At 38.9% G+C, this 21,670-nt stretch overlaps 1 protein-coding gene across 8 annotated transcripts in view; it reads right to left on the bottom strand.

The window, feature by feature from the left end:
• Positions 1-10,185: 10,185 nt before the first annotated feature.
• Positions 10,186-21,670, bottom strand: part of Tia1 (TIA1 cytotoxic granule-associated RNA binding protein) — a 33,123-nt gene continuing 21,638 nt past the window's right edge. For 6 of the 8 annotated variants that reach the window (XM_005385618.2, XM_005385621.2, XM_005385623.2 and 3 more), the window contains 7 exons: positions 19,054-19,129; positions 16,466-16,574; positions 15,972-16,067; positions 15,772-15,856; positions 15,241-15,364; positions 14,291-14,436; positions 10,186-12,874 (listed from right to left, as the gene is read on the bottom strand). In XM_005385618.2, coding sequence (XP_005385675.1) covers positions 12,748-12,874; positions 14,291-14,436; positions 15,241-15,364; positions 15,772-15,856; positions 15,972-16,067; positions 16,466-16,574; positions 19,054-19,129 — 763 coding nt within the window. In that variant the 3' untranslated portion in view covers positions 10,186-12,747. Of the gene's footprint in view, positions 12,875-14,290; positions 14,437-14,968; positions 15,078-15,240; positions 15,365-15,771; positions 15,857-15,971; positions 16,068-16,465; positions 16,575-19,053; positions 19,130-21,670 lie in introns of those variants that run through there. The other 2 variants (XM_005385619.2, XR_001234178.1) reach the window with 2 other exon arrangements.

Here is a 21,670-nt window from a genome sequence, read left to right as displayed (position 1 = left end):
TTTTTTTGTCTTTTTGAGACAGGGTCTTGCTATGCAGTTCAGGCTGGCCTTGAGCTCACTTTGTAGCCCAGGCTGGTCTCTAATTTGCAAGGATCTTCCTGCCTCAGCCTCCTGAGTGCTACTATTACAAACCTGCGCCTCCACGCCCTGCCCCTTTTTTAAATTTTGAGACAGGGTCTGGCTAAATTGCCCAAGCTGGGCTGGAAACTTGCAATCCTCCTCCTACTTCACCCTCCCAGAATGCTGGGATTATGGGTGTGTACCATCACAGCTGGAAGCTACCAGTAATCAAATTTATGAGGCAGCTGTTGCACTGCTGAGCTAAATCCCCAGCCCAGCAGCCCCATTTCTAAAGGAGATTTCTTCTAAACCAAGCACTAAAGGTTTTCTTCAAAGAAAAGCCTTTTAAGAAGCCCGTTCTGGACCTTCCTCATAATTTTCAAAATTGCTTCTATAGTTCAAAATTCTTAAATTATGGTTTGACACAGTAAGCCTTCTTTTCCTATTATCTGAACATTATTATTTCAGCCTTGAGGCAGATTTCTGTTGTCATGCTTAAATCAAGTTCTTACATTATAGCGAGCCTTCTGGCCTCAAGACATAGCGGAGCTGCGCACAGATGCGCAGACCTGTATTCCCAGCTACTTTCTAGATAGCCTATGGTGGGAGAAGTTTCTGGTGGGCATGGAACTTAGACACTGTATCAACATAAGAAAAGGGCCAGGAATGTAGCTAAGCTGTGGAACGCCTGTCCGTGAAACCTGGAGTTCAGATTCCAGCGCTGCAAAAACAAACAAATCAAAAAAAAAAAAAGATGAGCTAGTGGCTCAGTGATAGAGATCAGGCTTAGCATGTGCCTTTCTTTCAGGTCACTGAGACACAGTACCTGACACTCACCACTTGGAGGAGGACTGGTTTATTTCAGCTCACAGTGTAGAAGTTTCGGCCCCTAGTGGGCTGGCTCCAAGGCGGGGCAACACAGCAGAGGGCGTCACAGAAGAGAATTGCTCGTGGTGTGTGACAGGCAGGAAGCAGAGTAGGGAGGAAGGAAGGGGACAGACCAGGCTGTCACTAATGCACTGGGAAGTATCATGCCTTCATGGTCCAATGGCGCTCCAGAAGCCCCACCTACGAGCTTTGGGAGGACATCTAGATAGAGGCTGGTACAGCATACCTTAGTCCCACCCCAAGCTGCACACACAACAGAAGATAGGTTTTGGTACAGATGATATGATATGCATAGTTATTACACAAGGACGGAAAACACTGCAGGAGTGGTTCTTCTTTCTATTTTTCTTTTCTTTCTTCCCTTCCTCCCTCTTTTCCTCTCCCTCTTCTTTCTCTTCCTGTTTCTCTTTTTCTTTCATTTTTGGTGGTGTTGGGGATGGAACCCAGGGCCTCCAACATGCTATCCAAGTGCTCTACCACTCAACAACAGCCTCAGACACCAAAACAGTATTTTTAAAATTCCAGCTGTGTGGCAAACCAGAATCTGAAAAATATAGTAATGAGAAAAATAATGACTCAAGCAATGTTGTGTAGTTTGTGCTACATGCTAAAATCTTAATAAAATAAAATAAAATCTTTTCGTCTTTCAGTGTTAGGAAGACTTTTTCAAACACTCCTGAAAGCAGGAACAATACAGTAGAAAGTATTCACTGTCCTGGATTACAAGATTTAATTGATGTAAATAAGACAAACTTCAAGATGGAGCGTTTACCCAGTGAAATAATTTCTCAGGAACTGTGGCTCAGGAAGCACTTACATGGGTTGATTAATTGCTTGATTAACTGGTGGTGGTAGAATGTTTGGGAAAGCTCCCCTCCAAGGTTTTCGTGCCTGCTCTCTGGGGAGGAGTGGTGGCTTTCTCTGCAGTGTAGATCATGAGTTCCCAATCATTTCAATCGGAGATAATTCTGAGAGGCTGGTTGGAGGATACATCCTTCCAGCAAGAATTTGTGAGTACCCAAATTACATAAGGTATTCCTCCTATTCATTAAAAATGACAACAATCTAATAAAAAATGGACAAAGGATATGAACAAACCTGTCACAGAAAATACAAACAGCCAATTATCATGAAAAATGATTACGTTTACTCATAATCAAGGAAATACAGAGATCCTTTTACAATCATCAGATGGGTGAAACTAAAAGCTTAGTAACAACTAATATTGGTGGAGGCAAGGGAAAATTTTTCTCACAAAACTGATTGGAGCAAAAAATGATGTATGGACTTTTAATGAGGGCAATTTAACATAAATTATAATTTTTACAATTCACATTTCTTTTTGTTTTTTTAGACTGGATCTCACTATGTAGATCAGGCTGGCCTCAAACTCGTGGGGATCCTTTCTGCTTCAGTCTCCCAAGTGCTGGGGTTACAGGCAGGTGCCACCAGGCCCAGCATTAAAGTCACGTTTCCTAAAGCACCACTCAATTTTTAACTACCCTAGAAACAGTTTACACACGTACAAAAGCATATGTGCATTTCTTTAACTAGAATTCTGTTTTAAGTATTTTCATTGATGGCATTAAAGATTAAACCCAGGGCCTTTGACTGAACTACATCTTCAGCCCTTTTTAATTTTTTTTATTGTGAGACAAGATCTCACTAAATTACTAAATTGTCCAGGGTAGGCTCAAACTTGTAATCCTCCTGCCTCAGCCTCGCAGATGATTCCTGGGGTGCACCATAACAACCAGTTCATTTATCTCTTTTTTATGTAAAAAGTAAGTCATAGCCAAGTGTGATGGTGCACATTTGTAATCCCAGCACTCTGAGAGATTGAAGTGCAAGGATCAGAGAAATTTTGAGTTCATCCCAGGAATTTAGTGACATCCTGCCTTAAAGTAAAAATAAAAGGGACAGGATGCTACCCTAAGCCCTCCTTCTTTGATCAATCTGTAGATAGTAGCTGGTTTTTTATTTTGTTGGTTTTTTTTGGGCACCTGCAACTTGTGGATGTGAGTCCTTGTTTATTCCTTTTAATAGTTAGCCAATTTTTCCTACTTAGCTACTTACATTTCTAGTTTGAGTGTCAGTCTCTGTCTCTTGTCTGATAGTAAATTAATTATTCAAGAAACAAAGACCAGTGTGGAGCTGAAGGCTTACAGGAGAATGGAAAATGGTTTGCTATAAAGTTGGACGATAAGGTCTACCCTATAGGAGGCACTGCAGGCCAGGTAAACATGTTAGGTTACATTCAAATGTCAGCAAATAACATTCAGCAGAAAATATTGCCTGATCCTCAATGGAGCCTACCATAAGTAGGGCTGAACAGATGTGAGGGCTGGGAGAGGCAGACTGTAAGGCTCTGAGAGGGGTCCAGATGTATTTTAGGAAGCAAGTTAGGGGATCACCTGAGAGGCAGGAACTAGATCCCTTAATGTAGCAGGTGAAGAAACCAAGGGAGTTAAGAGCTGGCACAGACCCCCATTTGAGCAAGGTTCCAACCTGACAGAGGACCCACGGCTAAAGAGACCCAGGCCCTACACGTTGAGCTACGTCTCCACCTCTTTTTAAAATTTTTATTTTGACTGGGCGTGGTGGCGCATGCCTGTAATCCCAGCACTTGGGAGAGTGAAGCGGGATCATCTCAAGTTTGAGGTGTAGCCTCGGCTACACAGTGAATTTAAAACCACAGTAGCTGGGCGTGGCTGCACAGGTCTGTAATCCCAGCACTCGGGAGGCTGAGGCAGGAGGATCCTTGCGATTTGGAGACCAGCCTGGGCTACAAAGTGAGTTCAAGGCCAGCCTGAACTGCATAGTGAGACCCTGTCTCAAAAAGACAAAAAAAAAAAAAAAAAAAAGACCAGCCTGAACTGCGTAGTGAGGCTCACAGTGCTGGGACTACAGATGTACACCACCACACCCAGGCACAGAGATGGAGCTTTGTTCAATCACATATGTCACACTGCATTGGTCTATCCAGACACTTTGTGAAATGTCCTTAAGATGGGAAATGGTCATGTTTGTTATGTCTTGTTAGGGTTCTTAAGGAAAACCTACAGCAACAAAAGGATTAGAGATATAAGTTCAGGAGGAGAAATAAAATCACTTTATTGGAAAGGGAAGAGAAATGGGGAAGAAAAATCACTTTATTGAGAAAAAGAGAGAAAGTGAGTCACTAGATAGCTACCTTGTCAGAGTCAGGTAAGGAGCTGAGCTGGCAGTTGGGGCTCTTTGTTCTCAGCCTTATTACATGGGGAGAAAGAGACCATCTCCCTTGAGAGTTGTTATAACTTCACTGTTTTGGGCTCTGAGACCCTGATTTGGCCTCTGTTCCTTCCACTGCCTACATGTACTTTTTTTTTTTTTTTTTTTTGCATTTTTGAGACAAGGTCTCCCTATGCAGTTCAGGCTGGACTTGAGCTTACTTTGTAGCCCAGGCTGGTCTCAAACTTGCAACGATCCTGCTGCCTCAGCCTCCTGAAAGCTGGGCTTACAGGCGTGTGTTACCACCCCCAGCAACATTTTTTGGATCAGCACTTCTGCGGTCTCTTGGCGCTGTCCAGGTGCTTATCCTGTGAGATTTACAGCAGAGTTACATTCAAGGCTGAGTTAGTAAAAAGGACATGTGTGCATTTTAGTGTATTAATATGGTGAGAATAAAATACATATATACCTGTACAGGGGTGTGTATATTTTATATACTGTGTGTTTCTATAATACAGTCCTTCCCACTTTGTTTTGTGCTTAATTGGAGGTGGAGGAAGGAGGGGTTGTGTCTTGGCCTGAGGGCAGCCTATCAGCTGGTTTTCTTAGCTACTGTCTAGCAGGGGCTTAACGCTTTACCAGAAACCTCACTGAGGCCCTTTAACTTGCCCTGCCTGTCCCCAACTTCTCCTACATTGTTCTTTCCTAAACCAAGAAAAACATATGCTATTCAATAAAAATAAAACTGTAATACTGAGTCCTCACAATTTTTTTTCTTCCTGCTATACTAGGGATTAAACCCAGGGCCTTCAACTGAGCTACATCCCTGCATCTCTCCCTTTTGTTTTAAAATTTTGAGCCAGGTCTCACTAAATTGCCAAATTGCCTAGAATAGACTTGAATTTTCAATCCTGCTGCAGCCTCCCACAGCATTGGTATTACAGGTGTGCACCATCACAGCCAGCTCCAAACCCAAAACAAGTTCTTGAGGACCCGACTAGAGGGTCCATAGCCAAGAATAGTTTAAAGCAATACCCATTTTGGCGGGTGTGGTGGCGCACGCCTGTAATCCCAGCACTCGGGAGGCTGAGGCAGGAGGATTGTTGAGAGTTGAGACCAGCCTGAGCTACAAAGTATGCTCAAGGCCAGCCTGAACTGCATAGCGAGACCCTGTCTCAAAAAGGAAAACACCACCACCACCATTTGATCCGGGTGTGGTGGCACTCACCTGTAATCTCAGCACTTGGGAGGCTGAGGCAGGAGGATCATTCAGAGTCCAAGACCAGCCTGGGCTACAAAGTGAGTCCAAGGCCAGCCTGAACTGCATAGCAAGACCCTGGCCCAAAAAGGCCAAAACAAAAACAAAACAAAACAAATACCCATCTAAGTACTAATTTAGGTTTGCAATGTGTCTTCTTTACTTTTCTCTCACTGCTGAGACAAAATACCCGACAGTCCAAGTTAAAGGGGGAAAGGTTTATTTAGCTCAGTTTGTAGAGGTTTTGGTCCGTAACTGGCTGGCTCTAAGGCAGAATGGCACATAGCATAGGGGGCCCACAGAGGAGAAACAGCTCATGGCAGCGCAGGGCAAGCAGATGGCAAGTAGTAAGCAAGTCCAAGAGACCTGAGCAGCTTCTTTCTGCCCCTTTTATATTCTATTTAGGCTACTGGCATTAGGGCTGTGCCAAAGCAATCAGTGGACTGATTTAGTAACCACACACCCTTAATCCTGGCATTGTACCAGGAGTAAATCACACACTGTAGATCCAGCCACCTCGGAAGAAGCCCCACCCGTGACTGCATGAGGGCACGGGGGGGGGGCGACACACAAGCCATAACAGTAGTAAACTTGGAAAATGTAGAAAAGTGTAGAGATGACAGAGCAGTCCCAGAGGGCCCTGGGAAGGGCGGCCCCAACTCTTCTCCCCGGGGGGGGGGGGGGGGAGGGCACGGGGGGGGGGGGGCCCGCGGGGGGAGACATCCAGACACAAGTCGTAACACAGTGTAACTGAAAACAGCTTTAAAGATCTTTTTTTGGTAGCAGTTCCCTCTAAGTACAGGAATAAATGTGACATTTTCAAAACGAAGTCCATTTCTTGAGCTGCCATCATTAATACTGGAAGATTTACCAGTTATACAACATTTATGTGCCATTTAGTTATTTTTGCATTTCCATCTTTTGATTCCTTATCAAATTCTCACATAAAAACTCAGATCAGAAAGGATTGTAAGACAGAGTGAATCAAGTCTTCTTTTTGCTATATGGAAATCCTGTCTACATTTTTCTTCTTTCTTTTTTGACAGGGTTTTACTATGCAGCCCAGGCTGGCCTTGAGAGCGCAATCTTCCTGCATCAGCTTTCCAAGTGAAGGGGCTACAGGCACGTGCCGCTGCCACGTTAAATGCAAGATAACGACGTACTGAAAAGGAAACCCGTATAATGTAATTCATAAATACTGCTCTTGAGTAATTCCTTTCTGAATTTATGTATAGGCGGCATTTTGAGTGTTTACTGTCAGGCAGTTTGCTTTACATGTGCTATCTCAATCCTCTGCTGGAATAGCTACTACCACTTCCATTTTACAAATGAGAAAATTAAGGCAGAGCCTTCCTCCTCCCTCCTTTATCTCTGTATTCCCAGTATGCACTTCTCTCACAATTGAGACACTGAGTTGTTTTTTGAGGGGATGAGTCAGGGTCTCGCTATGTAGTTCAGGCTGGCCTTGAACTCTCAATGACCCTCCTGCCTCAGCCTCCCAAACGCTGGGATTACAGGCATGCGCCACCATGCTCGCTAGACTTTAAGTAAAAATTAACTTTCTATTATGATGAGAATTCTCTATTACGTGTGAGCTAAGGCAGGCCCTTTCGGCACCAGAACTCATCTCATATTTTAAAAAAGTGAAACAGACTTCAGTGTTTCCACTGTTTTAGTACATGTACGTTGTAAGTCTTCTCACCTCAATTGTGCTGTGTCCTGTTATCCAACTCTGCAAGCCCTGTGGCTGTCTACCTAGACTGGATACCAAGTGGTTTCACAGACACTGACCCAGGACTTCCCTTTATCCCCTCCTGTATGGACTCTAACTCTAGACATTCTATTGTGCTGTTCCTGGCTTACAGTTTTGAGATGCAGTGCTTTGCCCAGACTGGTCTTAAAACTCCTGGGCTCATGTGATCTTTCCATCCCAGCCTCGCTGGTAGCTGACACCACAGGCACGTGCACGCCACTGTGCCTGGCTGACAGTGTTCTTTGTTTTGTATTTGAGACAGGCTCTCACTAAATTGCCCCAGTTGGCCTCAAACTCCTAACCCTCCTGCTTGTGTCCAAGTGGCTGGGATTACAGATGTGTTGCTGGTGTAATGAGCATGTCCAGTCACTTCTAAAAATTGATACAAGATTAGAGAACTTGCGCACATTCGAGAGCTTTATTTTGTTGTCTCCTGTGACAGCAGAGTTAATTGGATCATATAATTCATACAAACCTTTGAAGGCAGCACCCCCCAGATTCCTAGTTTTCAACACTGCCGATGAGAATATAAAGCCAGCGCTGTCTTTTTGTCACTTGGCAACTTTTAGAAGATTCTGTTTCGGTGTCCTACAATTTCGTGGTGTCCTAAGTCAGTAATAACCTTTTTATGATCTTGAAACTTTGTCAGGTACATTTTCTTGTATTTTTAAATAAGTTCCACCCACACCCCCATTTTCTCAAGTTCTCCTCCTGACTGGGCATGATTACTGCACACCTAAATTTCTAGCACTCTGGAAGCCTGAGGCAGAAGGATCAAAAGTTCATGGCCAGCCAACTTGGCATCTTAGTGAGACCTGTCTCCAGATAAAAAACCGTAAGGTCTGGAGATTATCGCTCAGTGCGAATGCCCCGAGTTCAACCCCTAGTACCACAAAATTTTCTTCTTAGAATCTGGTTTGCTGTGTATTAAGCTTCCTCAATTGATCTAACTTTATTTTCCCTTTCACGTTTCTTCTTTTGTACTTTTGAAACAGGGTCTCGCTACGCAGTTCAGGCTGGTCTTGAACTCACAACGATCCTCCTGCCTCAGCCTCCCAGGTGCTGGGATTACAGGTGTGCACCACCATGGCCAGCTTCTTCCTTTTACTTTTGACTTCTATGACATCTACTTTTTAATATTCTCACTGATTTATCTCTATTTTATTATTTTACTAGTAACTGCTGTAATTTCTAGAAGTTATCTGAGTTTATTACAGTCCTTTGAAATGTTCTGATACTTGAGAGTTGATTTTTGTATAGAGCTGAAAAGATTCTTCCTCAGTTTTCTGGTGGTATTTGGTTGTCTCTTAAAAAATGTTAAGCACTATAAACCTGTTTGGAAGATCTGTGTACTTGGGTAGAGCTTGCTGACACACTTTAATGGTAGGGAGATTGGTGGCCAGTTGCGGTTTGTTTAAAACAGGGTCTAGGCTGTCCTTGAACTCAATGTGTAGCTCAGGCTGGCCCTGAGCTCCTGGCCATCTCCCTCTGCCTTACCACTTCAGCTGTCCAAGTACTGACATTACAGGGCCAGCCAGACGCTAACAACTTTTTTTTGGGCAAGGGCCTATCTTCTCTCTCAGGAGCATTCAGTTTTCCCACAGAAAGGTTCTCCAACATCCTGCTGTTGGTATTTTAGAGCTGAACAAGTATAAGGAGCCAGTAAACCCATTTACATAGTGAACGCTATTTTCTAGACAGCCTTAGTAAAGTCTGCTCCTTCCTTTTATAGTTGGATTACTGTTAGAGTAACCTCAGCCTCCAACTTTAGAGAACATAAATATTGCTTACTTTTGGCAAAAATCTCATCTCTGAAGCCAGTGCTGCAGACAACTGAGTAGAGCAGAAATTTTTAATGATCGAAAGACACTCAAGGTATTCTACTATACATACTTGTAGGTTTCATGTTTGGTTAATCTCCTGCCATAGTTGAAGTTTCAAAAAAAAGGGGGGGAAAACCCCTATTCAATTGAGACATACTCATTGTATTTAATTATTTATTTTTTTGAGACAGGGTCTTGATTTGTAGTTCAGGCTGGCCTTGAACTCATGACGATCCTCCTGCCTCAGCCTCCTGAGTGCTGGGATTACAGGTGTGTGCCACCATACCTGGCAACACACTCATTTTAATTAAGGCTCTTAAATTAAAATTCACAGTTTTAGAGCTATGTTCTTTAAAATCTAAATATGATTGGGATTGGAAGAAAATGCGGAATATAAGAATACTGCCCTTCACAAAGGAATACAGTGGTACCTTGGTTCAGGAACTTACTTCTTTCAACAACTGCATATGCTTGCAAACTGGGTGCAAGGAGAATCACGGAACAAATTCTGTAATAACAATCATGGAAAGAATTAAGTATGTGAGCCAAGGTACCACTGTGATTGATTTCAGAATCATCATTCTCTTCATTTACAAGGTTTGCTTTTTCTTTTTTTTCTTTTTTTTTTTTGAGACAGGGTCTCGCTATGCAGTTCAGGCTCGCCTTGAGCTCACTTTGTAACCCAGGCTGGCCTCCAACTCACAACGATCCTCCTGCCTCAGCCTCCCGAGTGCTGCTATTAAGGTGTGCACCACCATGCCCGGCACAAGGTTTGCGTTTTCAATTCCTATAAACATATTTTGTTTTTTGACTCAACTGGCACCTCAGGAGCACCTATAATACTGAGTAAATCTAACAACTCTATAAATGCAATCTAGCCCTTTTCAATTGCTTTTTAAAGTGGAACAGAACTATAATGCACATATAGAAGGAAAATGAACAAACACAGGAATAAACAGGAGAATAAACACTACAATGTGAATCTCATTTTCAATGAACATGATATTAATAAGGAAAATGAGACTAGTTTCATAATTAAGTGTGCAAAATGCAAATTTTTGTGGTATTAAGCAGTAACCCAATGCAAACTATTGTCTTCAGAACTAGATTTAAAGTATATAAATAACAATATGGCTAGACCAATGTGAACCAAATTCTCACACACAATAATCACTGCAAGAAGATCCCACAGGTTATAGAAAACATAAAGGAACTTTAATATCCAAACAGGGTAAAGAATTCTGGATTAATGACCCATTAAGAGTGAATCACTTCAGGTTCTTTACAGTACCAGAAAGTAAAATCTGAATGTATATTGCAAAGAATGAAATTACTTTAAGAACTTCAATCTCCTTATCTGATACTAATACCAGTATCATTTTTTGGACTGAAAAATCTTTAAATGATTCGCTTTCACATGAAGATTTACATCCAAGTTAGCAATGCTTCTGAAATGTGCAGGTGCTCAGTAGTAACCTTCTCATCGTGAACCCTGGTACCACTTCTCACAAAGTAGTCACTGTACAGTTTAAGATTTATACAGTAAGAAAATATACTGGCTAATAAAAACTGTTATTACTTGAGATAGTGAAAATGAAAACTGTTCTTCTATTCAGATTAAATCACTTTTCCCCAACAATTCACTCAATAGTCCATAAGATATACAGTAAATCTTTTTTTTAAGAGAAAAATGAGGGTCCTAAAATAGAAACGTAAGTGAGAAGAACCTAAAAATAGCTTCCTGATAGTTATTTATTTTTGAGTATTTCATTTAAGCTGCTCTTCGTAGCATGCCCTGATTTGTAGAAGTTAACAAGGAAATAGAATTTCCACGTATTCCAAAATTTTACTCATCTTCCATAAAGCAACTTTTAATGTATTAACACTTAAAAATACACAGTGACTTAATAAAACATCAGTACAACTGCATAGAATTGAGCTCCAGAGAATGATACACTTAAAGCTGTCTTTCTTGGGCTCTGGTTTAAAAGGTATTGGCTTAGACACCAGCTTAAAGTCCTTTGCTCCTACCTGGAAGATACAGGCCAGGAAGCTCTTAAGATTTCACAGGCCTTCGTTGTTGTTCTTAAGTAAAACACTGGGAGCTCTCTGAAGGTCTTAAAAACCATCAAGCACTAAAATACATACTCTAGGGACCCTTGGTCTCTGTAAGTCAAGGAAGAAGATGGTTTTTGACCCTCACTGAAAACAAAACAAAACCAAGTCTCCCACAACTCTTCTAAGAGACTCCGAAATATACTAGAAATTTCAAAGCTAGAACAATGCCATCAAAGAGTAAGCCTCTAATAGTTGGAGGGCCCCCTCCCAAATTGGAAACTCCAAGAAAACAGGTACCACAATAATCAAAATGATGATTGCACTGAGGATTTTCTTCTTTGAAGGCTGTTTTAAGGAGGTAGGATTTTAAAGGTTTTTTGTTTATCTTTTGGCCTCTAAACATTTAAAAAATGCTTTGCCTGGCTGGTCCTTTAGGGTAATTCTGGAGTTTACAATGAACCCCAAGCCTAACACAAGGATATTCTACAATTTCACAGCTACCACTTATTTGTACACAGTAAAATTCACTTGATTTACTCTTCTGAAGTAAATCTAACTAGAAAATGGAAAATTAATATATTCCTTTACATACAACTTTTTGTCTCAAAATTCTTGAAAAACAAGAGCAGATGACTTTATACTCAAAAACTACCAAAGTGTGTATTTGATATTCACATGCAAACAACTTAAAACTTATAAATCTCATGTCAAGCCTCCATGATGCCTTTAAGAAGGAAATGACATACGAAGTTTGCTAACTGTGCAAAATATTAAATTGCTAACACACTTTACATAGTGAAATAATACATGTAAATGTAGAAATTGACACATGAAAGTAAAATGGCAAGAACTTATCACATTTCAGAGATTTTCTTTAGTAACAAGGTGTTTTTATAGTTCCTGGTATACAGCAAAGTTTATCACAGAAGATAAAAATCCTTTTAAACAAATCCAACAGGAATTCTTGAGGCACCTTCTCATATAAAACACAAAATGAACGCAATTATCAATCCATCTGAGAAAAGTTTTCAATCTAAGTGAACATCATTTTTTTCCATTTAAGTGTATTTTACAGAACTTTAATAAGGCAAGACAAATTTCTGAAAAATGTAAATACAAAATGATGTAAACTAATAATTTATATTTAAAAACCCTAAAGGGATAACTATGGAGATGGGACTGTTCAAACAATGCATTTTTTAAAACCTAAAACAGAATTGTGCAGAAGCTGAAGATTACAAAGAACTTCTAGGCTTTGCACAGTTTTGGTTTTTCTTCTTCTTCTTTTTTTTTTTTTTTTTTTTTACATCTTTATATTACATGTTTTAAATCATATCAGGAATGCAAACTAGAACTGCATACTACTTTAGTGGAAAAAAGTTTAACATTGTGCAATTTTCTGCCTCTTACTTTTAAAAAAAGTGGCAGCAATCCCTGCATTTGTATTTGAAACAAGGATCTGAGAAATTTTATCAAAACAGGTAATGAAGGCAAAAATTGGCAGACATCCAGCATCTTGTTTCTTTTTAAAACAATGTGGATGATAAGTAATTTCATGATTAAAAAATGAATCTTTTAAATAAATACATTGTATCTGATATTTGCACTGACTGATTTGATAAATCTTTAAGTAAACAACGGCTTCACTACACTCCTTGTAGCCTCAAGCCACTGGCTTCAGAGTCTGCAGTCCCTTCTCACTGGGTTTCATACCCTGCCACTCGATACCCCGCAGGCTGAGTAGGCAGCATGCTGCCGTTTTGGCCCTGAGGCGGCTGCACTCCGTAATTCGGTCCCATCCAAGGTGCAGAAGACTGCGTCTGACTGGCAGAGAATGTGGAAGAAGCAGAGGGGCAAGGAAACCCACTGGTTAACACAATGTAATGCCAAGAGCAAGTAACAAATACAGAAGGAGTGGGACATGTACTTTGAAAGTTGTTTCTTTTGAAAACAAGTGTCCCCATACATTTAATTAGGGCAGTTAAATCTTGTGAGAAATACGGCTAAGAAAATACACTTAACCTATTATATTTATTTTCTCTGAATACAGGAAAACCCATCTCTCTTCTCAGAGAGGAAAACTGTCCATCTCCATCTGGGTGGACGTATGATGGGCAAGCTACTACCTGAAAGGCACTTCATCACTTAGGTACAGTAAATTAGCATTTATGTTACTCAAAGAAATTAATAATTACTAGTATATGTAAAGTCACACATTTTACCATTACAAGATTTTTGTTTGTTTTTTGAGACAAGGTCTCGCTACATAGTTCAGGCTAGCTTTGAACTCACTGTGTAGCCCGGGATGGCTTCGAACTCATGGCAATCCTCCTGCCTCGGCCCCCCGAGGGCTGGGATTACAGGCATGTGCCACCACGCCCAGATACAAAATAATTATTTACCTGCAAAGTATTTTTATTTCCAGTCTGTTTTTCAGAAATGTAAGTAAAATGGTGTAATTCAGGGTGCATGAAGAAGCTTGACATCCAGGAGAAAGCTGTGTGTGTGTCTGTGCTCTGGTGGCCAGAAGCCACATGGAGTGAGGCTCATTAAGTGCTAACCAGTGCTCTTCCCTTGAATGAAAGTATGTGTATCCATGAATAGCTAAAAGAACCATTAGCCATGTGAAAGGCTTAACAATTATTAAGCACTTACTTTCTTTTCTTTCCTTTTTTTTCTGTCTTTGTCTTTTTGAGACAGGGTCTCGCTAAGCAGTTCAGGCTGGCCTTGAGCTCACTTTGTAGCCCAGGCTGGACTGGAACTCACAACGATCCTCCTGCCTCAGCCTCCTGAATGCTGGGATTATAGGCGTGAGCAACCATGCCCAGCTAAGCACTTACTTTCTTACAAAAAATTACTCTCTTTATTTCCAGACATCACCAAAATTTGTATGACCCTGATTATATTTTAATGCAAAAAAATTCTTGGCCAAAAAAAAAAAAATATAGATAGGGTATCACTATGTAGTCCAGGCTGGCCTCAAACTCGAAGCAATCTTCCTGCCTCACCTCAGCCTCCCAGATGCTAGGATTACAAGTGTGTACCACCATGCCTGGCTCTTAAGCAAATTTCTAAACAGAAATATTTGAAACTATAAGTTAAAAAGTATTCTAAATTAAGTCCTTTATAGGTTACAGTTACATTTTACTGTACATTGGGGGTCATATTACCTACTGATTACTTAAAATTTCTTTTTGGTATTTCCAAAGGTTAACATAACAAAAGATCAAATATGCTTACTTAAACCCCTGCTGGTTCCATGCTTGGCCATACATTCCATATGCAGGTACCTGCCAACCATTAGGCATATACTGGCCAATCTGTTGTGCATTTCCATACCACTGGCCCCACTGGCCATAAGGTTGTGGATATCCAATTTGATTCTGCTATTAGAAAAAATTACAACACATGCTTTAGTTCTATTTGAAGTTAGTTGTACATATACAGCCCTGATATACCAAAAACAGTTAGCTGAAACTTAGGGACATCATTATAATTAAAATGACAGGATAATGAGGTTATATTGCTGTAACTCTACAAGATACTCTGCATGGCAATCCTTTTAAGGCAGCAGATAATGCTCCTGTAATAAATACTGAATTTAGTATAATGTTTAAGTGTTTGGTCATTTATCCACATGATTGTTTCCTTCAGATTAGGAAGGTACAAAGATAACTTATTCTTGTATTTGGTTAATTTAAGAAATCTATATAGGTTAGCATTTTCCTCTCACTTCTATGCTCCACTGACCACTAGAGCAGCCTGGGAAAACAAATGGCACAAACTCTAGAATAAAATGCCAAGTTCTAAATATATTTATTATTACTTTTTTTTTTACTCAATTGAGTCAAACATGCCTGTGAGTTCTCCACGTAGTATGTGGATAAATCTATGAAGTATTAAAAAAAGATTTAATACCCTGTTAGGTTTGTCGGAGGATTTTAAAATCCACTGTGTAAGCATGAGGAAAATGAGATGGTTACACTCATCATGTCACCACTGCAATCCATGAAACACCACTCTGGAACTATAACACACGTAGGAAGAGCCCTTATATAATATGAATTGAGCTAGAAACTTATTTAAAAATATTATGAATAATCTTCATTTTAAATAAACATTACTTTAAAAATAAATAAATACAATAAATATGATTAGCACAGAAATTATTTTCCAAAGGATTTGCTCACCTGTTGCACAGGATTTATCATATCGAGAGTTTCTTTGCCCCAATAGCATTTCACAACATGACCTTCAATTGTAGTACCATTAACAGAAACAATTGCATGTGCTGCACTTTCATGGGAATTGAACCTATCAGAAACAATATTAAGAATCACCAGTATATATTCCCTTTTTTTTTTGGTACTGGGACTTGAACTCAGGACCTTGCACTTGCCAGGCTGCTGTGCCTCTGAGATACATCCCCAGCCCTATATGTTCTTTTAAATATTTATGAATGAAAGCTGGGCATAGTGGTGCATGCCTGTAATCCCAGCACTCGGGAGGCTGAGACAGAGGACTGTTGCGAATTGAGGCCAGACTGGACTACAAAGTGAGTTCAAGGCCAGCCTGAACTGCACTGGTTGAGACCCTTTCTCAAAAAGACAAAAAAAAAAAAAAAAGAAAAGAAGAGTTGGGATGTAGTTTACTGTGAAGGGCCTAAATTCAACCCCCAGTACCACAAAGAGTAAAATGAAAAAAGAAAAAACCACTCCTACCGAACAAATGAATATCCTTTATCTGGAAAGACTCGAATTTCCATTATTTGTCCAAATGGTGAAAAAGTCTGACGCATTAACTGTTCTATTAAAAAAATAAAAACAGAAGAAACTATAATAAATTATATTACAATCCTACAAATACTGAGTTTCTTGGTTTAAAAATTAATTTCAATATACCACAAGTAAAGCTCCCATACCTGTAAGCCCGGAAGTAACTCCTCCACAGTACACAGTACAGTTGCTTGGACTGGACTGACTCACAACCTCGTCATATGATAGCTGTTTAGTGTTTGCTGAGAAGGAAGAAGTTTTATATCTTTAGTTCCTTAGAGAAAATGTTCAGAAGGAGAAAAACAGCATGAACTGTACTACTGTAATGCCAGTATTTACCTTGATCAAAATAGTTACAAAATACTTATTACTTTCAAGTTTAGGATTAAAAATCCCCCAAGATAAGAATGTCTACATCATTACCCAGTATTCTCTATTTAAAAGGAGACTTAACATTAAAGATAATATAATTTATTATTTAAAGTTACAAAAATGAAAACTAAGTACATTTTTGAACAGTAGTCTTGATTTGCTTCTCATCTATTTCTGCAATAAGTCTCCGGGAACAGGTCTAACATTTAAAATCTAGTGTATCTTTCTCCAAAATTCCACATTTGCTTTTCTTCTCCAATACACCTACACTCATATGTACTCTTTGGAGCTGGAGGCTTTCGGGTTGCCCAGTTAGTTCTGATTTGTCTTCCACCAAGCCACTGGCCACCCATCTGTTGAATGGCGTTTTCGGCATCCTGTTCCGCACATTAGAAACAACAAAAAATCCACTATTATTTGATGTTCTACAACTTTTAACAGTAAAGGAAACTTGGTGCTTTTTACATATGTTGTTAAAGTGAAAGTGCTTTACAAAATACACAATGTATGACAGCTTTTCAAAAATGCAATGGCGCTTTAAAATTATCTTTACTTGGAAACAGCCCAACTGTTAATTATCTTTGTGTGTGTGCATGTGCAAGAGTCTTGCTATGTAGTTCAGGCCAGCCTTGAACTCACTATGTACCCCAGGCTAGCCTCAAACTCACAGTATCCTTCTTCAGCCTCCAGAGTGCTGGGATTACAGACGTGCACCATCATGCCCAGCACAAGATGTAACATTGCTCTGAGAACAGCTTAGTTACAATTGTAGTAAATTTGATGCTCTTGCCAAGACTTGTTAGCCATATATAGATTTTTACAGCAAATTTCTGATTTGGATATTAAATTTTAGGTAAATAATTGCAAGCACTTATAGTGAATAATTAGACAGTAAAAGTTCATGGTTAGGAATCAACAGACATTAGGTCACTATAGGTAAACACAGGAACTAAAAAAACATGACATTTTGGGCCACTGGTATAGCTGCACATAGATATTTTAACCCAGAGATACATACATATTCAATTATATCACAGCATACTAACAAATGATGTTCACAAATTTGATCTGGAGTCACCAAGAAATGATATAATATCGTTTTCAAAATATTCAATTTACTAACGTAAGAAAAAACTTGTACAACAAAAGTTCTAAGTTCTTTCTAAGGCACTCAGAAGGTACAGTTCCTTTGTATTTACTGTAGATAACCATTAGTCATAACAGTGAGCAATAAAATTCAAGGATGAAATCTTGAAGTATACTGCAAAATTTGGTTTGTCTGTTTGTTTTCTTGAGACAGTTTCCCACTATGTAGCATAAGCTGGCCTTGAACTCATGCTGATCCTCCTGGCTCAGCCTCCTGAGTGCTGGCATTACAGGTGTGCTCCACCATGCCCAGCTGTAAGTCTGTGTATATAAATTCTCCGACCATGCAGTCCTGTTGTTTTTGCAAATGTGATCCTGATGCATTTAATTGCTTTCAATAGTTCAGTTTGGACTGGGGATGTAGCTCAATGGTAGAACACTTGCCTAGCATGTACAAGGTCCTGAGTTCAATCTCTGGTACCACAATATTCAGTTAAGATATTAGAAAATTTAAAGCGCTTTACTATTTAAATTGGCAATACATTTACAACACTAAAACATTAAAAAGTACAACACAAAGTGCACTGTTCCATCTACCTAGTTCTCAAATCTCACTCCCAACAGGAATCCCTGTTACAGTGTTTATCCCTGCATGGAAACAAGAAGGTACAAAATCGGGCACGGTGACAAACTCTAATCCCAGATAAAAAGTGGGATGGGATGCAATTCAGTGTGAAGGTTCTGCATCCAATACCTAGTACCAGCAGAAAAAAAAAAAAATATGACTAGAAACACGACACACATATATGTCCCTTCTTCTTCACCCAATAACATACACAGAATTCTCTCCATAACTAGTACCACAAGATCCTTTCTTTCCTCTGCAAAATCTAGAAATTTAAAGTCTATGTAAGCTGGTGTTCAATAATCAAAGGAAACTACGGTAATATCTCAAATACATTAATAGATAATTTTTTAAAAAGTTCTCATCCATCACAGTACTTTCCTAATTTTTTTTTTTTTTTTGGTTTTTCTCCGGTACCAGGATTTCCTAATTTTTTGAGACAGACTTTTCTATGTAGTCCAGGCTGACCTTGAATGCATTATGTAGCCCAGACTAGAACTATGCTGCCTTAGCTTCCCACCTCCCATGTGCTAGGATTATAGGCATATAACACTGTGCTAGACAGCATTTGCTTACTTGTTAATTATCATGGAGATACAAAAAAGGAGATAATGAATTGAATTCTTTTTTTTTTTTTTGTCTTTTTGAGACAGAGTCTTGCTATGCAGTTCAGGCTGGCCTTGAGCTCACTTTGTAGCCTCGGCTGGTCTCAAACTTGCAACAATCCTCCTGCCTCAGCCTCCTGAGTGCGGGGATTACAGGTGTACGCCACCATGCCCGGCATAAATTGAATTCATAAGTAAGGTTTTCTTTCCTTGAGTGAACCAAGGGCCTCAAACATGCTATTTGTGCTCTACTCCTAAGTAACATGTTCAGCCCCCATAAATAAGATTCTTCAACATCAACTTTTGGCTGATAATCTAAACATCTGTTTATATATTATGAAACATTTTATCCATACTTTGCATGTGTCAGGTGCTAAGTACGTGCTGAATAGATAAATAGGAGAAAGAAGGTATCTTCTTAGTGAGAGTGCTAATTATCAGTGAAACGAATAAGTAGTAGATGAAAGAAAAATTAGTAAAACCGAGTGTTTCCATTTTTTACTCTTAAAGCGCTGCACATGCACTTCTGATTGAGCTCACCCATTTGTTGAAAAAGGAGACAAAGCCATATCCCTTAGACTTTCCTGTTGCCATGTCTTTTACCACTCGAGCATCTCTGCAAACAGAAACAATCAGAAGTTTAGGTTTGCTAAACGTCCTCTGGATACAAAGTGAGAATTTCACACACAACTCATTTTCATGTTTCACCATCATTAAAGTGAGCCTTTAATGAAAATGTACCTTTCACTATAAAATTTATCAAGTATTAGCAAATGAGGCTTTATAGACATGCAAATCAGTAATTCTTAAATATATGTATATATTATAAAAAAACTGCCTCCCACTTCAAAATGTTTCTTTTAATTTTATATATTAAGCATGGTGAAAGTAGCTATTCTTATGAATTACTACTTAAACACTTAAAAGTTTCCCAAGCACAGTAAATGAATGGCTTTCTTTAACCATGCAACTTATAATTTGCTATTTGACACCATACTCTACCTAATCATTAAAAAATTAAAATAGAAAACTGGAAACTAAAAGAATTTTTAAAATTATATATTTCCTAAACTAACTAAATTATTGCATTTTCTCAAATCAATCTACACCCCCATTTTGGGCTAGGGTAAAGTGAGAAGTTGATATTTCAGAAACGTTAAATCACTGAAGAAAAATACTAGATACACACTTTAGTTTTAAATTATATAAGAAAGATTTTATACTGAATTTTATAATAGCATTCATATTAAGATTGATTGGAAACTACAAGATAATAAAAGCGAAATTGTAAAAAATCAGAAAAGTAAAAAAGCACGCCAACATTTATCCACTGTGAACCGTAGCTTGTAGTTAGCCAGGGCAATTCTGTCCATTCTTCAGAGACACTCTGCAAAATAACCAGAGCCCTATTATTTGAGATTGAGTAAAAACCCAGCCATGATAGCTAAAACTCCATACCTCAAAAAATTGGACTCAAACTGTGCTTCACAGGCAATCTGCTTTTAAGTTAGCCAGGTATGTCACAATGCTTGTTCTCTCAGGACACATGAACAAAACAGGCACTTTTATAACAAAAACCCAAGTCAGAAAGCCATGCAATGTAATTGTATATTAATTAAGTATACATAAGCATATTTTAGGCTAATTTAGGGGTGATTTATTAAGTGCAGTGAAAATGACAAGGAGGTGCTGGTGAAAAGGGGAAGCTAATGTAAGTCACTTCTCAATATGTAAAAATACTTCTTAAATTATCTATATGGTACACATGCATTTAATTTGGTAGCTAATACACGTCTATCCCAAAATTTGCTATGTTACCCTAGCCTCAAGAAACAGGAAAAGTTTAAGCTGTGTAAAATAAGGAAAGTGTATTTCTTATACTAAATAGTTTAACTGGCCACCGTTCATTGTAACATCTTTAATACGCTAAACACTGTTTTCGTCTCTCTATAGAGACTAACTATAATGAGAACTGTTCAACATATAGCTGTCAATCTATTTCCTTTAACAACAATTATAAAAATCAGAAAAATACGCTATTCATTGCCAAATGGTTCTTTTGAATTTAGGAAAGTGAACTCCTTGCATAACCTCAAGCTCAGATTGTGCATTACCTCAACTAAAAATGATAAAATTTAAAGAAAAGCCTTACAGAAAAAAAAAAAAAGATACATCCATTCCATCAGTGATTGTGGGACCATAACAAAATCCAAACTAAAAATGATACCAATATACTATATGTATGTATATATGTATGTATGTATTCTGTTTTTTTGGTTTTTTTTTCGTCTTTTTGAGACAGGGCCTCGATATGCAGTTCAGGCTGGCCTTGAGCTCACTTTGTAGCCCAGGCTGGTCTCGAACTGGCAACGATCCTCCTGTCTCAGCCTCCCGAGTGCTGGGATTACAGGCATGTGCCACCATCCCCGGCTGTATTTTGGTTTTCTGAGACAAGGTCTCACTATATAGTTCAGGATGGGCCTTCAACTCACTACATGGGCCTTGAACTCATGGTGATTCCTCCTGTCTCAGCCTCCCAAGTGCTGGGATTACAGGTATGCACCACCATACCCGGCCAATATACCATATTTAACGAAAAGAAATTACTGACCCATGAGTAAAATAAAGAAGTTGCTACAATTTGGTTATTCAATTTAAACTCACCAATTACTAAACAATATTTGTGTAATCCCAAACTAGATTTCCCATTTTATAAGCACAGCTACCTAAATAAAAAAACTGAAGCACTTAACAAAGTAGCTAATCTTTTTTAAAGGTTAGAAAAAATATTTTCTTTTCAAAGCTTCAGGAAATGTCAGCCCTACAATCTATTCAACTCTTTATTTCTCTCCAAAAGGTTCTCTGAGAAAGTAGTAGCAAAGATCTAAAACAGAGTTCTTAATCCTGTAAGGTCCTATGACTACTCTGAGGATAGTATGAAACTTCATAGATTCTGCACAACAAAATGAAAGCACCCTAAGTTCTGTAAACAGGGAATTATAGAATGCTTCAATAGCCAAATATTCAAGTCTACCTATCTGAAAGCAACCTAACCATTACTGAAACACTAAAGCAAAGAAGATCAAGAAATTAAAATGTTATTTTCCTAATCAGTTCTCACAAAGACAAATATCATTTAACAGAAGAGTCCATTTAT

This window comes from Chinchilla lanigera, unplaced genomic scaffold (genome assembly GCF_000276665.1).
Source record: "Chinchilla lanigera isolate Chin_1 unplaced genomic scaffold, ChiLan1.0 scaffold00023, whole genome shotgun sequence".
Classification (NCBI taxonomy): domain Eukaryota; kingdom Metazoa; phylum Chordata; class Mammalia; order Rodentia; family Chinchillidae; genus Chinchilla; species Chinchilla lanigera.
This window is presented reverse-complemented; position numbering and strand designations above follow the sequence as displayed.